Source organism: Lagopus muta, chromosome 1, assembly GCF_023343835.1.
Source record: "Lagopus muta isolate bLagMut1 chromosome 1, bLagMut1 primary, whole genome shotgun sequence".
In the NCBI taxonomy this organism is placed as follows: Eukaryota; Metazoa; Chordata; class Aves; order Galliformes; family Phasianidae; genus Lagopus; species Lagopus muta.
The window spans coordinates 172,769,338-172,790,582 of record NC_064433.1 but is presented as its reverse complement, the minus strand read 5'-3'; the positions used below and the strand labels follow the sequence as shown (position 1 = coordinate 172,790,582).

The window sequence follows — 21,245 nt, the reverse complement described above, 5'->3', positions numbered from 1 at the left end:
TGTATCTTGAATATCAGTTACGATATTCAAAAACAACCCCCAGAAATATCTTTGTCTCAAAATCCCTGTGCATTGGAAGATACAGTGATATGGAAGTGCTGCCATACTCTTCCACACAGTACTTTTGCCTACATCCTTCAGTATTTGTGTCAGTCCATTAACTCTGCCATTACATATGGTAAAAACTTAGGAAATAAGTTTTCTATGATTCTTACTGGCTTTAGGAAGGAGATAACACTACTCTCCTCTACCCTGGGCTATATCCCGTTTCAGTGTCTCCCCTTTCTGTGCCTCCCCTTCTCCTGGGTTGTGGTATTGCTTAAAGTGGCTGCCACGGCCAGTTTGCTCCTGTACTCGAGGGCAGTGATTGCAGAACGTTGGATGTGATAGCTGCTCACTGCCAGTGAAACACATCTGTAAGTGACTCTTTTCCTGGTGGCTTTGTCAAATAGGAGATGTCTTCACTCAAGCTGTAGATTAAAATGAGCATCCTCTCAAATACATCTTCCCTCCTGCTTGTTTGCTGTGAAATAAGCGCTGCTTCAGACCACAAAACCTAGTCCATCTCAGTACACATGCTGACCTCTTGTATAAATTCAGTATGATATAGGTGTCCCTGTAGCAAGGTTATGCTAACACCAAAGCTATGGGTTATTTCAGCTCTTATCCTTTTCTCTTCCTTTTGATTCACTCCCCACTTCTAATAGCATGCCCTTCTTTTCTCTTCTTTGTGTTGGCTTCCTTTTAAACACATTGCAGAACTAAAACAGGACAGGAAATAGGCCCACAGACGTGGGCTGAAAAGTTCATTGATAGCTGTCCTCAACATTGAGGATCCAGTTGTAATAATGGTCATCTTTGCTTGCTCATAGATTTTGCTTTGTTACTTATTAGATTATTAACTCATGCAGCATGTCCCATTGCTGCTTGTGTCCATCCAGAGGAGGATGAGTTGCCAAAGAATTTGTTAAAATAAGTACTTGGGAACTGCACAGCAATTTCTGTGAGTTAGAGATCTAATTTTTTACATCTTGGTTTTTATGCCCTTCCTGCATAAAATTGCTGTGTCTCTGGATGAAAACACAGGGTTCTTCTAATAAACGTGTCAGGCTTCATAGCAAATTATTTATCATTTGCTCTTCAATGTAGTGCATTCTTTAGTACAGCATGCTCTTGTAGATTGCAGTTTTTGCATTTTTTGATTCTTTTTTTTTTCCCCAAAAATGTATTTCTCTTTTTTCCTAATACTTGTTCATGAAAAGCAAGCAGAGTGTAAACTACAACTGAGCTTTTCCTATTTCCAGTCGTTTTCCAAAGCTCCTTGCATTAAAGGACAGTGATGCAAAGTAAGATCTACTTGTGCAGGCTGTCAGTTGATTGTTAAGGAAGTGAGGTCACTGTAGAATTAATTGCACATTGCACAGCTCGGGGCACCCATTTCAGGAAATGTCTGAGCCCTGAATATGGATTACTCAAGTGTTTAAAACCAGATATCTGCTGAAGTACCTCTCTGAACTCAGACTGTATTTTGTCTGATTGTACATGGTTTCAATCTTCATGAGCATAGGATAAAGTCCTTCAATAATCAGTGGTTTGCTAATGCTTATGATTTTTAGGCAGAACTATATTTTTTTAAAATTCAGCAGGCTCACATTTAAAAGATCACTGCCAACTTGAATTTTCAGCAGTTGGCGCGTTTGTTTAAGAGTGTTGGTACTTGAAAAATCCTGTTTTAAGAAGTCAGCTCTCAGCTTTAATGAATGTTTCCTTTCTTTGTAAATTCCCTTCCTGTGTGATGTGACGTTGAGGGTTTTCACCTAGAGAAGCCCAAACCTGTTGCTGGATACTTCTCGTAGAAACCTTCTGTTGTTTCCAAAGCTCATGTGGTCCATGGCAGGAGCAGCTGCAGATGCACCCGCATTGCTGGACAGGAACATGGCCAGACTTGGTCTGGTTTTGGCAAAATACATGAAGTAATCAGAAAAATGGTAGCAAACTATTTGTCATTTTTGTACATAAAAGAAATTAAGTGACCTTTGTACCAGTTGACCATCCTAATAAGTGGTTATGCGATTTGATTAATGCACTCAGTTTATATAAATGTACAGGGGATTGAAATTAAAAGTTTATACAGAATGTTTGGTCCATTTGACTGTATCCTTTTGCAAAAAACTGATATTATCAAGAAATGTTAGTGAATGCTATACTTTTGAAGTGTAGTTTCAAGTAGTTCAAATAAGTTCAAGTGAAATAAGCCATATGAGCCTAGCATCATAAAAAAGTTTAAAATGTTTGCTGCTTTAGCTGTTACATTTTGTGTGCTGTAGGAGCAGTACATTCAAACCTACCTTAACTCATCACTGTGGTTACGTACGTACAGAAGGATGAAAAATCTTTAGCATATGTTTCACTATTGAAACATTGCTATGCCCTGTGCTCTTTATACGTTTAAACATCATTGGAAAAACCCCTTAAAATTGCTTCAGAACTTTTCTTTTGCCTGTCACTGCTCTACGGTATTGAGGTGTGTGTATATGTGGACTTACAAATCAAATTCTTAATTTGGCAAATGCATGAAAAATATCTAATACTGAAAAGAATCACTCTTCATTTAACTTTCATTTCCATGCTTCTGCTCTTACCTGCAGGTGAAGCACTGGAAAAAATTTTAAATGCTCCTGTTACATTGTGGCTTAACAAAGTAATATTTATATCAAATGTGTATTCTATTTCTACATAAAAACATTTATCGACCTAACTTTGAGCTAATTATTAATGTTTTTATACAATGAGTTTCAAATGCAGGAAGCTGACCCTGTATCCAATTTCAGGGAGAGAGCATGGACAACTTCAACTGGGGAGTACGGAGACGCTCTCTGGACAGCCTGGACAAGTGTGACATGCAGCTGCTGGAGGAGAGCCAGCTTTCTGGGAGCACGCCCAGCCTGAACAAAATGAACCATGAGGACTCCGAGGAGTCATCAGAGGAGGAGGACCTGACCACCAGCCAGATCTTGGAGAACTCAGACCTAGTAAGTTGCTAACTTGAAATTTAACAGTAGGTAGGGTTGTGTTTGTAAATAAGCTGGGCTTTTAGTTTCCTCTCGTTCAGGTGCAGTCTTAATCGTCTGACACTGGGAGATGACACTCACTATTTGCTTCTTCCTTATTTGCATATGTATGCAAGACTTAAAGTCCAAAACGTAGGAAGATTAGACACCCTTTTTTCCACAAATTAGTATACGTCTACTTTTCATTAATGGCCAGTAGTAAATCTTCCTGATGTATTTAATACTTACAGAAATAGGAGAAGACTCCAGTTTTGTAAATCGTGTCCAATTTTCATTGTTCAATTCTAAGATGTTTATATGATTTTCCAATATATATATGAAAAGTCTGTAATATGTCTGCATGTACAAAGAGCCTCCATCAGCGCCATTTGATATAATGCCTAATTTGCACATTCATAAAAGCTAAGTGATAGGGTAGCTGTGTACTCAATTATTTTGTCCTTTTGTTGTTTTTGGAACAGATTATAAATCTTTCCCCATCCGAGGATACAAACCACATTGACTCACTTTCTACGTCATGTGACACAACCTCAGCAGACCCTCATCATTTTAATATGGGAACATCTAGCTTTGACGTGTCTTTGCCTGATATGAATAATCTCCAAGTGCCTGAAGGATCCAAGGTTGATAAATTTTTACTTTCTTTTCCAGCTGCAATGGATTTCATGTGTCATTTTTCCAAGTTTATTTTGCATATAATTTCATGAAGAGTTTGATCTGTGAAAGCAAGTACATTCTGACTTCCTGAATGTAATGGCATCATGTAGTATATATATAACGTTGGGCACATTCGTAACCTTTCTGTTTTGTTTACAGTTTCTTTATTAAAAGATTATACTTATTGTTTCTTGGGGATATTGCACTATAAATACACCAAGATGCTACTAACTCATTAGAAGATGAATTCATGGAGTGTTTACAAGTCACAGCTCTAAGGGAATGCTCTTTTGTTCTTCGTGCTGATTTAAATCTAGCTCATGGGGTGGGTGTATGCTTGTATTTACTGGGATTTTTGTGTGTGTGGGAACCTATTGTACGGCTGTGTGCACTGGATTCAGTTCTTGCCTTTTGGCAGACACTCAGAAATTTTAAATTCGTGACCACAATATTAAGCCATCTTGGAGGGAGGGAGGCAGCAGGATTTGCAAGGATAAAAGAGCCATGTTCAGCACAGTTTATTTCAGACACTTGAATCAGAAGACAAACATAATGTAAGGTTGGTAAATGATAATGAGTGTGGTTTCTTTCATTTTCTATTTGATAATACTTCTGTTTATGGGAGCTCAGGTGAACACTGTCTTTACAGAAATGTAATCCACAGGGGTTTTATTGTGGCTTTATAACACTTCCACCTTACCACTAAAGCTTTCTCTTCAGTGTTTGAGTTGGAATGTCTTCTGCAAGAAAGCAGTGTAAGAGAGTGCGGCAGAGGAGGAGGATGGTTGACTTGTGTAATCATCAGCTTTCATTCCTGTTCTTTCCTTTGATCTCTTTTACATGCAGCCGCACAAATAATTGATGTGGTACTGCTGATGCTGCATGTAAGAGAAGTTACGGAAAGTAGAATTCTAGACAGTAAGACATAGGTTGGAATTGTGCTGAGTATTGAACAAATTCTTTGTGCTAGAAACTTCCCTACGAGGAAGAAAGGACTGGAGGAGAAAATGCAGTTAAGAATCAGGGAAGACAGGAACTTCTTAAGGTAATGGTTGTGGAACAGATAAACTGATTACCATTTGTCAAAACAGCTGCTGGTGGACAGGTTATCATGTAACAACTGTGAGCAGCAGAAGTTGGCAGAATTTCAGTTCAGGAAGCTGCAGCCAGAACGGATATGTTTGCAGGTGGTGACTATGACTAATCATGTGCATCCTGATGTTGTAGTTACTGATTTAATGCCATAATAGCCGTGCACCAGTGTTCAGCAAAAAGTGAAAAGCTTTGGAAAAGGTAAAAAAGTAAAGGATGAAAAGTTGCAGCAGAGTTTCTTGCAAGATTGACAAGCAAATTCAACTCATTCTGAGACAGGTTGGGGTGGTAAAGTGTACATAACCCAAGGCAATAAGGCTTTACCAATGTTATAAGGATGTATGAATTGATAAACTTTACACGTTGCACCTTCTCAGTGTTTTTCACCTCAAAGATACTTCTGTATTTTTACTCAGAAAAACTAGTTTGTTTATTTTAAGGAAGAAGTGATCCAATTTTTAGTTAAAAAATTGAAATTGCACCTAGGTAATTTTTGGTTAATTTGGTAACATAAAAACTGGACCCCTTCATGCTTCTTTTTCTGTCTGAGTTTTTATTTTCAGAGTGCTGATGGTATGTCAGCAGTGCAAAGGAAATGCTTGTTACTTCTTTAGAGCTATACACAAAGGTTTCCTTGTTGCATCATAATCAAATACAAAAACATTGCTTCTGCTTTTAAATATATGCAGTGAATGAGAGCAACAGGCAGAATAAGCAAGCATTCTGAAATGGTTATTTCCAAATTCCAGGAGTTACCATGAATGAGAAGAAGTTAATTAAGCTTATTTTCTACTAAAGATAGTGACTACAATAATTTGAGATATTATTTGTAAGAGATCAAAAGTCAGTGATGAATAATGCTATGAGCATGCACAGATTCAGATTATACATATTTTTCAAGTTACTGAAACTCATCTATTTCTAAAGCGTATTCCAATCCTACGTGTGAATTCCATTCCTACGTGAATCTGCGGAGTCCACTTTTTTTCTTTTTCTTTTTCTTTTTGAAAAATGAATTAGTCTCCAGTGGGTGTGAAATGCTTGCTTCCTCTTTCTTCCTCCTTTATTCTATCCCATCCAAACATGTTTGAAAGTGGTTAATGCTAACTCCTTCTCGATAAAACATAAACAGTTTGTGCTGCAGTTCATTTTATCTGTCTTGAACTCAGGAATATTACTATCTTTTTTGCTCCCAACACACATGTACATGCATATGTGCATCTATGCAGGAGCACGTGCCTTTATGAGGCATCTCAAATAGAAAAGATAAAGAGTTTATGACCTCCCTGCTGGAGTCATCTGAACCACCACTGCTGTGCAGAGATGTTGTGGATGATGTTGACAAAAGGCAAAAGATTGAAACTCAAACAAAATTTGTTCAGACTAAAAATGTAAGAGAAATTGAAAAGCTTTCCAAAAGAAATCAAGGGAGGTGATTAGATGTGTCCATTAGCTTTAGGTACTAACAGACAGAAAAAAAAGGAGTGATAGAAACATAATCCTTTTAATGGCCTGTAAATGCTTTGGCTTCCTCTTCTGTGGCAGTTACTGAGTAAACACGGCATGCTAAGAATAATCCTAAATTCTAAACATGCATGCAGTTTTCTGGACAGTGATTGTTTTAAGTCTATCTTGAGAGTCTTTAATTCTCTCTCGGACACCATAAAGTAAGAATTAACAAGGACAGCCTGACAGTAACAGGAACTCTATTGTTCTTCCTGAAAAAAATGCATCCCTGCTATGTTGCCAAGTGTATTGAAATCTGAAATTCCTTGCAATTCAGTTGAAGAAATACCTTCAAAAATAAAATTATTCTAAGACAGCAAGTTAAGCAGATACAGTCTTATTACAGAAGTGTGACTCGATTCGCGTATTTTATTTTATAGAACTTTACATCTGTGCCATTTAACATGCTGTTTTATTTTTCATTAAGTACTTTCTAGGTTTTAGTGCTATTAACTTCTTAGTTTGCTGTTTTCTAAGACATCATCGTTCACTTCCCTAGGTTGAAGCCATACATGCAGAGCAAGACACAGCAGTCCACGAGGATGAGCTTTCAGCATCTACAAATGAACTCCCTGGAGCATTTGAATGCAGTGATAGCCTCAGTCTGGATATGACAGAGACTGAAGAGAAAGTTGACAGGCTGGAACAATTTGCTCTTGCCAGGTACTTGTAAATGCTGCTATTTCTAAGAGGATTTTCTAAAAATCCTCTTAAGCTGTACAACAAAGTGGTATCAAGATGTTAATTAACTTAATCATTTGGGTACTGGAAAGGTAAGCATAAAATTATCAATATAATTATCACACAACTACAGAAAGAAAAAGATTTTCCTTATAGGAGAAACAAGATACAAATTGTGCATACACCTATACAGTTAGTCATTTTATACATGATATATTTCATTTAAAGAGAAAAATACTTTTTAAAGTTTTGCAGTAACAGAAATACTGCTGAGTTAACTGTTCAACAGATTATCCATGCATTCATCCTTTTGATTGCTTATGGATCATAAGGAATTTATGATATTGTCAAAAATCCTCCAAATGATGGATGGACCCCAGCAAATGCTGCACGAAGGCATCAGGATTTTTCCATGCTGTGTGCAGGTCCTTCAGATTTTGAATGCTGAGTTAGACAGCGGTCAGTATCTATGAAGAGTAAAGCAGTAGGAAGGCATAAAGAGGCCTTCTGTCTCTGTACCACGTTTCAGAATCAGCTCCTGTTCTTGGGAGCTGCAGGAGTGTTTCTCTATCACAAAGGCTAACACACAGGAGCAAGTAGCTTAGTACTCTTTTAAAATAAGAGTCAACCTGTTTAATTCACCATGAAGAACAAGAATGATGCTCCGTGCTAAGAATGTGTTGTTTGTGGGGGAGTTAAACCAAACATGTCAGAGTGTGTACTGTTTGTACACACAAAGATATTTTTTTCCAAGCTTTTGTTGTACATTAACGTAAGCAAGTTTTCCCAGAATAAGTGTTTTCCTCCTAAGTTCTATCCTCCTGTGAAATTTCAGCCTTCCTTTTCCAAACCATTCTATGACAAAACAACATAGGTTCCTCAAGGTAAGGTAATGCAGATTTGAATGGCCTGAGGATAGGGAATCCAGTTTGGAGATTTTACCTCATTGTGGCTGAAGTCCTGCCAATCTTCAAAAATAATTTGGAAGATCATGAGTATTTTTAGAAAGATGCTGTAATTGCTTGTGGAATTTAACCTCTCTCTCTTACAGTGTGTTTTATCTGCCACCTCCTTGCACTTCTGCTTTCATCATAGTTTATTTTCTTTTCTCCTTTAGTTTTGGAGATGTTGATCGAAATGCCTCCCCTCCTCCCTCACCATTTTTTTCTGCCATCCTTGCTGCATTTCAGCCAGCAGCATGTGATGATGCAGAAGAAGCCTGGCGTAGTCACATCAACCAGCTCATGTGCGATTCTGATGGTTCCTGTGCAGTTTATACATTTCATGTGTTCTCTTCCCTGTTTAAGGTGAGAAAATAAGAGACAAATGAAAAATGTGTAGATTGTGCATGGCTACTGATTTTGACAGTAGTAGTAATGAACTAACAGGGATAGTTTTTCAGGTTTTTCAAGTGCAATTATTATACCAGATTTTCATGTAGAGCTGTCTTCTGTAGTCATAAAAATAATACAAAAATAAAAATCTCATACTTGAAGGCTTGAAAATAACACTAAAAAAAATGTGGATCTACTCTAAAGGGTATTTTCTTCCATGCTTTGCAAATTGCTACAAATAGCCTTTTCACCTCAAAGGACTGTTAATCTTCCATGTTAAACTGTTGAGATTTGACCGTGCCCACTGTAAATGTCAACGATGTTAAATATTCTGTAGCTAATCATTTGCATAGAAATACCTAGCTGCCGTCATGTAACATGAACTCCAGAAAATGAGTCTAAAAACTATAAACAGATCTGCATTCTAAAACTGTGTATTTACAAAGACAAGCATCATGCAAACAGATTAGAAAAAAGGGATAAAATTTATGATCTGTTCTAAGGAACCACTATCTAGTTTGCATGTCATTAGTTCTTAAGCTTTTTTCCATGGTTTGTCCTGCTTTATGTGAGGCAGCAGCGTACACAACAGCCAGGTAATTTCATGCAGAATTAAATTCCATGTGGTCTCAGAGTATGCTATTGTTTTTAGCAATTGTTATAGCAGTGGGTACTCTGTTAATAAATATACCATCTTGAGATCTATTAATGTATTGAAACTGTCCTTACGAAAAAGAAGCATCAAAATATAGGACTCTCTTCTCCATCCTATTTCCTCTGGAGGAAATAATTTTATGCCTTTTAGCTGTGCACTCTGCTCTCCTTTAAAGATTACACCACTGTAAGTAGAGGTACCTAAGAAGATAAGCATTCATTTAAGCACTGATAAATGACTATTTGAAATCTCAGTGCTGACTTGAGTGCATGACGGGTCAACTTTGAAAATTAGAACTGTGGTTCTTCATAATGTGTATTTCAGCTTTTTTCTTTACATCAGTCTTAGAGGTTGGTAGCCCTGTTCAAGTGTTTTGAGAGCTGTCCTTTTTCTCCTCCTTGAAGAGGTGAAAAGGAATTGTTGTTGTGCATTGCTGAAAATTAAAACAATATATAATAGCATGTAATGCAAAACCTGAACATTACTTTTGAAGTGCTTGTTTAACTCCAAAAGCTGACACACAGTGCATTACTTGTTCTGCTTCTCCTGTTTTCAAAAGATAACCTACTGATTTTCTTCAGTTGATACCGGATAAGAAAGATTTGATACTGCTCTTAAAAGATTTTTCAATCACAGTGGAACATGGATAATAGTAAATGAAAAAAACGTAAGGTGTTGAGAGTATCAAGATACCAGGATTTTCTAAATGGGGTAACAGATACATTTTTACTTTACAAAAGTAGCGGTTATTTTCCCAGATTTTTTTCATAAGATCCCAACTTGTCTGGAATTACATTGTGTTGGCGCCATTAAACTTTGCTACTCATCCATGATCTTAAAAGATTTTTGACCCTCACCACCAGGAAGTTTCGGAAATAGGCCCAGTATGTGCAAGGCTTGCAATGCAGAGTGCTGCCAAAATGTTTAACTGTGAAGCAAAGTCCTTGTTTGGAGTGTTTTGTCAACTAAATACTTGGTGAAGCAAAGGAAGTGTGTTTTCCACAGTACCTACATTTTGGTCTTCATCAAGTCGATGGTAACTTGGATGTTTGCCCACAGCACACTAAACTTGTTTAAAATTCCCGAAATTACTGAAGTACTTTTTCTGTAAACTGGTCGTATCTCAGAGATCTCTGGATAATCCTTTCAGGTCTCTGCTCTAAGCTGCCTCTTTGATTTCTTTCAAATCCAATGACTTTCAGAAAACCATGCAGTTCCAAGACAAGCAGATTTGTGAGCCAGCAAGTAGTTTGCCCAGTTGAGCCTTATTATTAATAAAAATCCTCTTCCCAGAAGAAAAAAAATCAGATTAAGAGGAAAAAATTCTGAGGATGTTTTCTTACTACTCACATTCACATGAAACACAAGACAAAATGCAAGCATATACCTATGATGACAATATGATGATGTTGTCATTATTACTCCTGATAGTTTTATTTATTAAAATGTATGTATGGCCCTGCTCAAAAGATTTCGGTCACTGTAATCTGTACCCAAAGGGACATATCTGAGATAACTTGTTGTAGAACTGATAGTCCATTTAATTGCAAAATAAATATAATTACTGAAGTAGTGTATATATATATGTGTAGTTTCTAAATGCTTTCATTGGCAGTTTTAATACTTCACAACTTCACTCTGTAAGTCTGTTACATTCTTAGCTATAGATTGATTGTTGCTTTCAAGATTGTATGAAAAGGAATGCAGTAAAGGAATATGTTGTCTACTTAACACTATCAGCTATTGATGAAGCCGTGGCTGAAATGTTTTGAGAAAGTTATGTTTGTGAAATAAAGTAGGATTGTTTAAAGTAATTCATAGAGTGCTGGAAGAAAACTGAGGAGTTTGTCTTGCTAGGGGCTACAACTTTCGCCTTGGTCAAATGTTTTTTTAAGCTTCTTTGTATAAACTGTTCTTAACTTGTCTGCTAAGATGAAGCCTCACATCATCTTTTGGCAGTGTTGTTCATTATTCTTCCCATTCCTTGAAAACTCCTCTTCCTCTGTTTTACACCCGTGATTTCTTGCTCTGCCTGCTGTGATACATTATTTTCTTTGTAGTTCCTGCTTATAGTTGAAGACCATTGTCATGACTTCATCTATCCAAATCTTGTCTTATTTAACTTCAGTTCTTAACTTCAACCATCACCATAAGTCATATTTTCTAAACTTCTGGGTGTTGCTGTGGGCTTTCTTCAATAAGTCTGTGTATTCCTTGAAAAGCAAGAGCAGATTCTCTACTTTGGCCGAAGTTCTGACCAGCAATAACTAGAATTGCATTAGATGTTCTGTAGAAGCTATTCCTGTGTAAAATCTTGTGTCTCTCTGATAATTGATTTACTGTAGGATACAGCTAATTCATTTTTTGCTTGTAAACCAATTTAATAGGCAGATCTCTTTCTACAGAGCTTTGCCCTCCTGTCTACTCTTCATTGTGAATGTGCACTGTAATTGTTTCTGTGTACCACCTTGTCCTTTGTTTCCCTGCACTATTTTACCAGTCTGCCAAGATCAATGTGAATTATAATCCTAGCTCCCAGATTGCTTGCAGACCCCACAGTTCAACCATCTCTGCATTTAATAAGCGTGTTGCATGTTCCATTATTCAGTGTTTTCATTAATGATTCGGGTAGTGCCTGAGACAGATCCCAATGGAATCCTACTCAATTTATCTTTTGAATTGGATAGTGAGCTGTTTATAATTAACTTCTGAGTATGGTTTTACATACCTGGTTACCTGTGGACCCATTTTTTCTACCTAAGACAGTAAATACATTAATACAGAACATAACAATTGTTTCTCCTAATAGAATGCCCCTTGTGTCAACCACAGACTCAAGTGCAGCAGAGAATCTGAGCTCTGTGCTAAGTGACATGTGTAGAGCGTTGTTGATGTGTTGAAGATGGTAGAAAAATGCAGTAAGACAAACAGCAGATCTTGAGTGTGAATGGGACTGGTTCAGACGCTTTAGAGAGAAGTTCTTAAGTTGCACTGTAGAGAAATTTTTTCTTTAACTATTTTAGAAATAATTTATGGTGCATACCCTACCTATAATGTGATGGTTATTATTTATTTTTGTAAAGAGTCACCCAATCCACTGGTGTCTGTTATCCATAAATTCTGAACTGAGCTCACTTGATTTTAGGCACTTCGCATCTGGACCCCTGAATAGGAGGACTAAAGGCCATATGTGTCTGTCACACAAACAGGTGTTTGGGAAGCACTTTTCTGCACTGAGGAATGCTTACAGTAATGCAGCTCCTAACTTACATTCCTCAGAGAAGTACCTACAGTTATATGGGGTAAAATATAAAAATGTTGTATATTTTTATTTTAAAAAACATTTTCGCCTTATTCTCACTAGCTGAGCAGTTGGCCTTAGTGAAATACACATTAGCAATGAAACCTGTTCTGTATTTATCAATACAAGTCCTGTGAGACTAAATATTTTTGTTACTCACTTAATATATTAGCTGATGAAAAGGAAGTGTCAGCATTAGGATGCTTCTGATGGTTCTGGAGGACTGGCTGTTTAAGGACTCAAGATGACAAAAAATGAAAAGAAATCTTTTGAGAAGAATAATTCCCGGATGCAATGCAGTATTTTTGGAGTCCTCTCAAACAACAGCAAACTTTTAGTAAGAAACCTTTTCCCCCAGGGGAAAGCAAAAGTTCTTTTCTGCTTTTCCGTGCTGTTGTTTGGCATTAGGATGTCCATTATACTGTCTGATTAACCCCTTGACATGGAATACTAACAAAACAATGCCCGGAATGGACAGAAAAAGTAATGTGCTGATCAACTCCGTTAACCCTGTACTGACAAGAAAACAAACTGCATGTGGGTAAAAGACTTTACATAGATTGAATCATGTTTACAAAAAAGTATTTCAGCAGTAGATGATTACTGACTCTGCAGCTCGTTTCACAGCCGCACAGCTGTGCACTCTGTCCAGCATAATAATTGTTGTTTCATATCCATGAGCAATGAGTTCTGAGCAGGAAGGTGACCTCTGTTACACATTATTGTATGACACACACACACTTCAAAAAAAAAAAGCATACAGTTTTGTTTATAAAAGAACTTGAGTAAAGAATATGATAAAGTATATTTTGCTTTACAGAATATTCAGAAAAGATTCTGCTTCCTAACCTGCGACGCAGCCAGCTACTTGGGAGACAACCTGCGAGGAATAGGCTCCAAGTTTGTGAGGTCTTCTCAGATGCTAACATCGTGCTCAGAATGTCCTACTCTTTTTGTAGATGCAGAAACAGTGAGTATATTCTTTTCAAATATCATACTCTGCGTAGCAGTGTTATTTCCCCTGTTTCATGTAAAGGCAGTTCCTGTACAGATACGTCAAGAGAGTACCCACCTCCCATCTGTAATTTTTCTTTTTTCTCTTGTTCTTAAGCAAATTTCCATTAACTTCTCATACTTTTACTAAGTACTGACAGATGGGCGATACAGTGTGTTGGGCCTGTGTGCCAGAAAGCAGTACAAAAGAGGTGTCCGCTGGGTTTGTTTGGCCACACAAATGGCAAAGGAAGAGCTGTTTTTAACATAGTTCACCATGGCTTCATATGAGACATTAAAAAGATCATAAGAAATTTACATAAATCACTCCAAAAGTTATTCCTCCTGTTTATTTCCGTGGAAACCACAATAGATACAAAAAAGTACAGTAATGCTATTTGATAGAGCAAATTCTCAGCTTCAAAATACTATTTTACAACATAGTCACCACCATTAGCTATGCATTTTCACCACTGATGAACAAGAGTCTGCATGCCACACTCATAAAAATCTGCACCAGTGGAGGTGACCACTGTTTATAGTTGCTGTGACAGCATTATTGCTTGGAAAATGTTACCCACATAATCCAGCTTTATCCATGCTAACATCCGCTGTTTGGTCTCCATAAACATTCAGCAAGTGTCAGTGAATGTCAGTGGGTGCCATTTTCTCCTCATGGAGGAATTCAGCCTTTGCCTCAGATGCATTTCCATGTCAGATGCCATTCTGTCAGACTGTCCCTCTGCTGCCATCTGTCACATGGCATCAAAATGTGATGGAATATTGGTGAGAAGGTTCAACTGCAACTGCCGTATCACCAACATCTGCTTCTGAGTCGTGGGCCAACATCTTAAAACAGAAGGCATTACATTCAGAGTAGCCCTTTTATATATTAGTAATTGAGGTGACCCTTCTCATTGTTTTCATTCTGGCCCCTGTTTGTCCAAAAGCTTCAGGAAAATGTGACTTCAAATGGGAGCATTACTTCTGAAATGCAATCTTGGGCCTGCTTTTGGCCAGCTTCTGTGACCACAAAGCACTGTGCTTTACATCATTAAAGAGCTGTAGAGATTAACCAGATGAGCTTTGTGCAGTGTTTTTGGTCTAGGGAAAAAGTCCTTTGTGAAGCTGCTAAAAAACAAAGCACAGCTTCAAGTCCAAATTACCATAGGTGCACCTGTTGCCAGTAGGCTCTCAATATACTATTCTATTTATCTATTTTTTTTCATAAACATAAAATCAGGTAATTTTTGTTATTGGTGTATATAAACCTAAGTATTATTTTGCAAGATATTTTTTCTGCTGTATTTCCTATTCTGATAGTATTTTTATGCTTTTATAGTGACGTTTGCTAGCTAATGAAATTAGCTAATGCTAATGAAATTTCATTTCTCCAGCTTCTTTCTTGTGGCCTTCTTGAAAAACTGAAGTTCAGTGTCCTAGAACTGCAGGAATACCTGGACACATACAACAACAGAAAAGAAGCAACTCTCTCGGTACGCTGGATTGTGCTTTGTGCTATTGTTCCTGTTTTTCTGTGTGTATATTGACACTATGTCAGGAGACTGCAGGTAGTGTCTAATTGGTGTGGATGCCCCGTCCCTGGAGGTGTTCAAGGCCAGGTTGGATGGGGCCCTGGGCAGCCTGGTCTAGTATTAAATGGGGAGGTTGGTGGCCCTGCATGTGGCAGGGGGGTTCGAGATTCATGGTCCTTGAGGTCCCTTCCAACCCGGGCCATTCTGTGATTCTGTGTTTAACATTCAATAAAAAAGAGTATTTCAGATACTGGATTCATCTCATGTTTCTTCCTGAGCGTATGAACCAGAACTTAAAATGTATTAAGTCCTTTAATTTTAGAAACATCAGCATGTTTAATATTCCTAATCTTTTCTTTCTCCCAGCTAGCAAATAATTCTTTCTTTTTCTTGTTTTATGCAATTCAAATATTAATAGTACTAATAGAATGTAAAATTGCAGTTGTTTAAATTGTACTCAAAGCAAATAGTCTGAGTGAATAAAAATCAAAATTGCAAAATTTTGTTTATGTTCTATGTAACTAGAATACTGTTACCGTTATGCAAATCAAGCTAAGGGCTTTATTCATATATTCTTTCAATTTATTTCTGAAAACAGTGGCTTGCAAACTGCAAAGCAACGTTTGCTGGGGGCTCACGAGATGGAGTTATTACCTGCCAACCGGGGGACTCAGAAGAGAAGGTAATGAGTGAGAAGGATTATTTCACTCCTCTAAAGTGACATGTGATATATCTTGTTTTGGATCCACAAGGTCATGCTGTACTTCCCCCTTCTCTCACTGATGGAGTTTGGCATAATCCAGTTTTCACACTCAAGACTTAGAGGAATTGTTGTTGCCTTGGCCGAAGGAAATGACAAGTTTTCAGAGGCAACACTTATGCCTTCCTATTCTAGACAAGGAATCAGAGTTAACCCTGCCTGGGCTGTGTGTGCAACCCATTTCAGAGAAGTCATTTTCCCACAGCACACTGTCTCTGAAAATCAGTCCTGATGTACTGTGCTTCCACATTACTCCCATTTTGTCTACAGCTGTTACAGACTCAGCCTGCAAAACAGAAAGACTTACCTGGTTGAAATCCACTTACATTAGCAGTTACAAAATAATGACTGTAAAATGACCGGTTAAATTATTTATGCTTTAGGAAAGTATTTATAGCAAAGGCAAAATAGCTCTTCTGTCACTTCTAGACACAAGTTTTACACATAAGTGTGTGTATATATATATATCTGTACATATATATTTAGCATATTAATTCCAGTTAAGAAATCAGTCATTTCAGAAATCAGCACGATCCAGTGGCATGCCTGTGATCTGATGTACTACCTATAAGAAACAGGTGATGTCTTTGTGCTGTAGAATGAGTTGGGTTATTTTGTGGGCTGTATTTCTTTTTTGGAGGAAAAGGAATGAGGACATTGAAAAAGGAGGAGGATGAAGAGAATTAGCCAAAGTCAAGGAACAGCAGGAGCATGTAGAAAAAAATAACATATCCTATTTACATGTATTATAGCTTATAACAGGTTATAATGACATTTTCAGAACTCTTTTTTTTTTTTTTAAGACATTGTCATGTTGGTTTTGATTGTTTGTCTTCTCCCCCAGATCATTTTATTGTCTTCTGTTTTTATTTTAACCTCTCATTCCATCTCTATGTATTTCATCTTCCAGTTTGACCTCAGTTGCATTTGTTTCTTTGGTTTGGTTTGATTTTGTGCCGTTGCTCAGTAATCCCAAATCCTTGCCATCCCTGCATTTTAGCTTCCTTGATTTTATTAGCAAATCTGATTTGCTAATAAATCCTCTGGCTGTAGTCACAGGTGGTGGGAAAACTGTCCAGTCTTCCCCCATCTGGCACTGGCACCAGCAAAAGTTGCACATGCCTTCCTATGCGTTTAAAGAAGATGCTGTCTCTTCTGTAATTGTTATGATGTGCCAGGAAGTCACAAGTGAGCTATTCTCACATCTACAAAAGAGGGGCCTGGAACGTGTGCTACTGCCTGTCCTGCCAAGTAGATCGGGGAGGGAGATTAAGTGATACATGGAGAGGCACAACAATTGGGCTGTCTGTGGATGACCTCTGCCCACTGGTGCACAAGACTCTGATCAGTGGCTTCAGGTAGTAGGTGTTACGTATGTTGCTGTATGCAATTTGTTTATACTCTTCATCCCTATTTTGGTAACCCCCAAAAATGGATGGAGGATCAGACATCTTGCTGATCATCTGCTTACTTTCTTTTTGGAAAAAGTACAGCTGAGAGAATGCTGAGGAGAAGGAATAAAGTATGAACTGAGCTCACATACAAATGGTCTGAGCGCTTCTAAAAGTTAATAAATATGTTCCATTTGCATGTTTGATTATTACTTTTTTAATTAGGTGTTCTTTTTCTCAGATTTAAATGTGAAACCAGAGTCAGTATTTTTACTGCTTATCAAGCAGTCTGAAAAAAGGGTTTCTTACTCTTGCAAGAATCCTTGATAATAATAATAATAATAATAACAATAGTAATAATAATAATAATAATCCTCTATCCCAGCAATGTTCTTTCAACTCAAAATACATTATTTCTTGGAAGTGGACAGGTGTTTGATCAACAGACATATTTGTTTCTTCCCCTTCTCAACTCACCTGTCAATTGAAAACAGCTCTTCACAAGGGAACTTTCTCATATATAATAATTCATTCTATTTATTCATCAAAAGAATAAATGAATACAAAGCAAAAGAATAGAAACAAAAGAATAAACAAAAGAGTAATGGAAAAAAAATGTTCAGATAAGAGGAGAGGGAGAAATGTTATTAGAAAGGGAATAGGATAAGTAATTCTTAGATTGACAGATTTTTTTTCATGCCTTTCCTTTTGTGTTCTCCCTTAGCCTGGATGGCCAAAGAATCTACCAGCTGCAGGAAAAAAACATCTGTCTTACAGTGGTAGCCATTAGGGAACCTGTCTGAACTCTTAGATTTACTGATGTAAGTCCTGAAATCCTGCCTAAAACTTCTGACATAAAAAAAATGCCTAGCGAAACACAAATAGCTAAACACAAAACCAGGCTACTTCTGAAAAGATTCAGAAATAATTGCAAGGAAAAAAAGCAATACCTTGTTCTATGGAGTGCAGAAATCTAGGATTCTCAGAACTCCCCAGAGAACCCCAAAACAGACATGAGATCAGATTCAGTTTTGCTATCAGGGTTGCATCACAACTAGCTTAAATGGGTTTTGCTTGCCTGTGTGCACAATTCACTTGGCACTGATTTCCCTAATCAGATCCTAGTTCCAAATAATTGCACATGATTTGTTGACTGTTGTTACTGTTGCTGAAAATAGGCAAAGGCAAAAATTGCTTACTCTGACATTAAAGGATCTTGAAATAGAAGTTGTCAAGGCCAGCTACTGGAACTAGCTAATTGGGTAACAGCTGAATGTCCCAGAATGCCTTTCCACCTCTTACTCTTGCAACAGATTGCATGATTGGTCCATGTCTCTGATTTGTAAGCTGTGATGCTACATTCAGTCATTTGATGCTGCAGAGTCTTAAGCACAGAGGAGTTGATCTATTGACAGATTACCTGCACAGACTGTTATGCTGTCTGTGCACATGTAACAGATAAGTAAATCTCATGGTACATTCTTGCTCCCTACCAAATGGGGATTCTTATTTTTTTATCTAGCCAAAGACTGGTTTGGGGTGTTTGGGGTTTGTTTTTTATTTTTGAAAAGAGATACATGAAAGATCCCACTTTTAAAGTCGATTATTAGTAACTCATTCAAATAAGTATTTGTCTCCTAATGAGACATTCAGCTTACTCTGCAAGTCCAAAGTCAGTATACACTTTCCTTAAAACTTGCTCATTCAAAAGATTACAGTCTATTGAGTGTGGGCTGTACAAACTCAAGCTGTTAATGGATTTTTAAAGCGCACTGCATCCCTTAGCACTTTGCTGGAGAAGTTGAGAATGTGCCTTTTGCTGTGGGTTTTCCTGTGGCTGAATGTTCAATGACTCTGGGCCACCTACAGGACTGAAGGTTTACATCCTGACGCCATAGTAATCTGGAGTTAAACTGAGTCACAGTATACCTAAAGGCAGAGTGAATCTCATTATTAAATTAGAAGGTTGATTGGAAATTAGATTAGAAATTTCAGTTTCTTTACACTATCTGACCACTGTTGGACAGATCCATGTACTCACGACAAGCTCAGTTTGGCTCTTGTGGACAGCTTTTCTAGAGGACCACAGCAGGTTTTTGGCTTTCTCCAGATGGAGCAATTTCTGCTGTCTTTCAATTCCAGTGGATATTGAAGAATGCAACAACATATATTGTATCTCTCTTTTTCTCTCTGATACTTATAGAATACAATATATTCATGTATATATTATACCTATACAATACAATATATTCATTCACTATATACTAACTAATATATTTGTATTAACTTTCCAGTTTGAGAGAAAAAGCTTTTGTCTACTGCAGTTTCAAATCACATAGAATACCCCAGTAAAATGCACTTGCAATTAAAAACTCTCACACAGAGCAACTATTTTGTTATGATGGGACTCTCCTATGTCATCAAATGACTGACAACTGTGTTGCTATCACAGTTTTAATGTCTTAAGAGGCAACTGTGTAGCTCTTGTCTCTTTATAGTATATAAAAATGATTCCTTGAAAAAAGCAAGAAGGAAAGCCAGTGATGTAAGGATTAGTATTTTGCTATCTTCTGCTAATAGTACAGAAAAGTAATTCTTCTTCCAGTAATAAATCAAAAGGTTGCTGTTTCAGTGGGAGTTGAGGGTTCTTAGCTGAAACATTTATTAGCTGCATGAAGGACTGTGTAAGTGATCCAGTGACTCTAAATATTTGGTAGTCATAGAATCATAGTCATATGAATGTCATAGTCATAGAATCATAGAGTGATAGGCTTGGAAGAAACCTTAAAAACCATCCAGTTCCAACCCCCTCCCATGGGTTCCTCCTGCTAGATCTGGCTGCCCAGGATCCCATCCAGTTGGGCCTTGAACCGCTCCTGAGATGAGCATCCACTCTTTCTCTGGCAGCCTGTTTCAGTGCCTTACTACCCTCATAGCGACGAATTTCCTCCTAACATCTAACCAAAATCTCCCCTCTTGTAGTTCAAAACCATTCTGTCTTCTGCAATTGCTATCAGATTATGTAAAAAATTGGTCACTCCTGATTATAAGGTCCTGTTAAGCTGTATAAGGTCTCCATAGAGCCTTCTCTTCACCAAGCTGAGTAAGCCCAACTCCCTCAGCCTTTCTTATAGGAGAAGTGCTCCAGCCCTTTGATCATCTTCATTGCCCTCCTCTAAACCCATTCCAACAGCTCCACATTCTTCTTGTGCTGGACACAGTATTGCCTGTGGGGCCTCATGAGGGCAAGTAGAGAAATACAGCTGATAAAGCCATTAATTGGGTATTGTATCCATTGGGTATCACAGTTCCCTTACAATAGGCATTAAAGTAGAAACTGGGGAGAAAAGTGGAAGCTAGGAGCATTCAGCCCAGATCCACAATACTGGAGACTAAAAGAAATGTCGTTTAGTCAAAAAATGATCTACTCAACTTTCATTTTTTATGCTTAAGGAGTGAGGAAGAAAAGTTACAATCATGGAATTGGAGAGCCATGCTGATTTGAATGAGTATTCAGAAAGATTTTGTAATATTCCTTGAAAAATCTGTATAGTTTCTTCTGATGAAGGAGGGATTTACAAATGAGATAAAATCCCAGTTCACACCTCCTACCCCCTTCTCCATGACTTTTTTTTGTTTGTTTTATCATTTTTGAAGCAGTAAACAAGAAAAAAAAGTTTTCCTGTGGGGAAAAAAAAAAAAGACCATGGAATTCACTTATTTTCTGCTTTCTCTCTTCTTGAAAGTCAATTCCATGGCACGTTAGAAATTATACCTGGATTCAGCGTTTTTCAAAAGTCTGAGTGAAACTTGTTGGCGTGCTGAGATTCAGAGGAGCCCAAGAGAGAGGCAGACAAGATTTTAAAAACACAAATGGGCACCCCTAGAACATGGTGCTCTGTCTGCTCTTGTCCTCTTCTTATCTGAAACACAGCTTTACAAAACTTAATTTTCATGAACTGCATGGAAGCCAGGATATACAGGAAGGCTTTTTTAAGAATACTAACACTCTTATAGAAAAAACAAGAAAAAAAAAAAAAAAAAAAGAAAAAAAAAAAACAGTTCAAAGAACATTAAAGGCTTAAAATTAAGCATTGCAGAAGTGTAAAGCTAAACTTGTCATGGTTTTGTTGAAGTTTAGTGCAAGATTTGGTACGATACTTTTCATACATTTTTAATTGCAAGGCCATGGAAAGAAACAGGACCAAAGTACTTTGTGTGACCATATAAAGTTAGCATTATTTGACCTTTCTCTATTTGATGCCTTTG

The 21,245-nt window shown here is 37.5% G+C and overlaps 1 protein-coding gene across 8 annotated transcripts in view; it reads left to right on the top strand.

Moving 5' to 3' along the window:
* Positions 1-21,245, top strand: part of FRY (FRY microtubule binding protein) — a 237,615-nt gene that overhangs the window by 208,096 nt on the left and 8,274 nt on the right. For all 8 annotated transcript variants that reach the window (XM_048934593.1, XM_048934595.1, XM_048934589.1 and 5 more), the window contains 7 exons: positions 2,832-3,032; positions 3,533-3,694; positions 6,826-6,989; positions 8,125-8,314; positions 13,118-13,267; positions 14,688-14,786; positions 15,424-15,507. In XM_048934593.1, the coding sequence (XP_048790550.1) occupies positions 2,832-3,032; positions 3,533-3,694; positions 6,826-6,989; positions 8,125-8,314; positions 13,118-13,267; positions 14,688-14,786; positions 15,424-15,507 (1,050 nt within the window). The remainder of the gene's footprint in view (positions 1-2,831; positions 3,033-3,532; positions 3,695-6,825; positions 6,990-8,124; positions 8,315-13,117; positions 13,268-14,687; positions 14,787-15,423; positions 15,508-21,245) is intronic.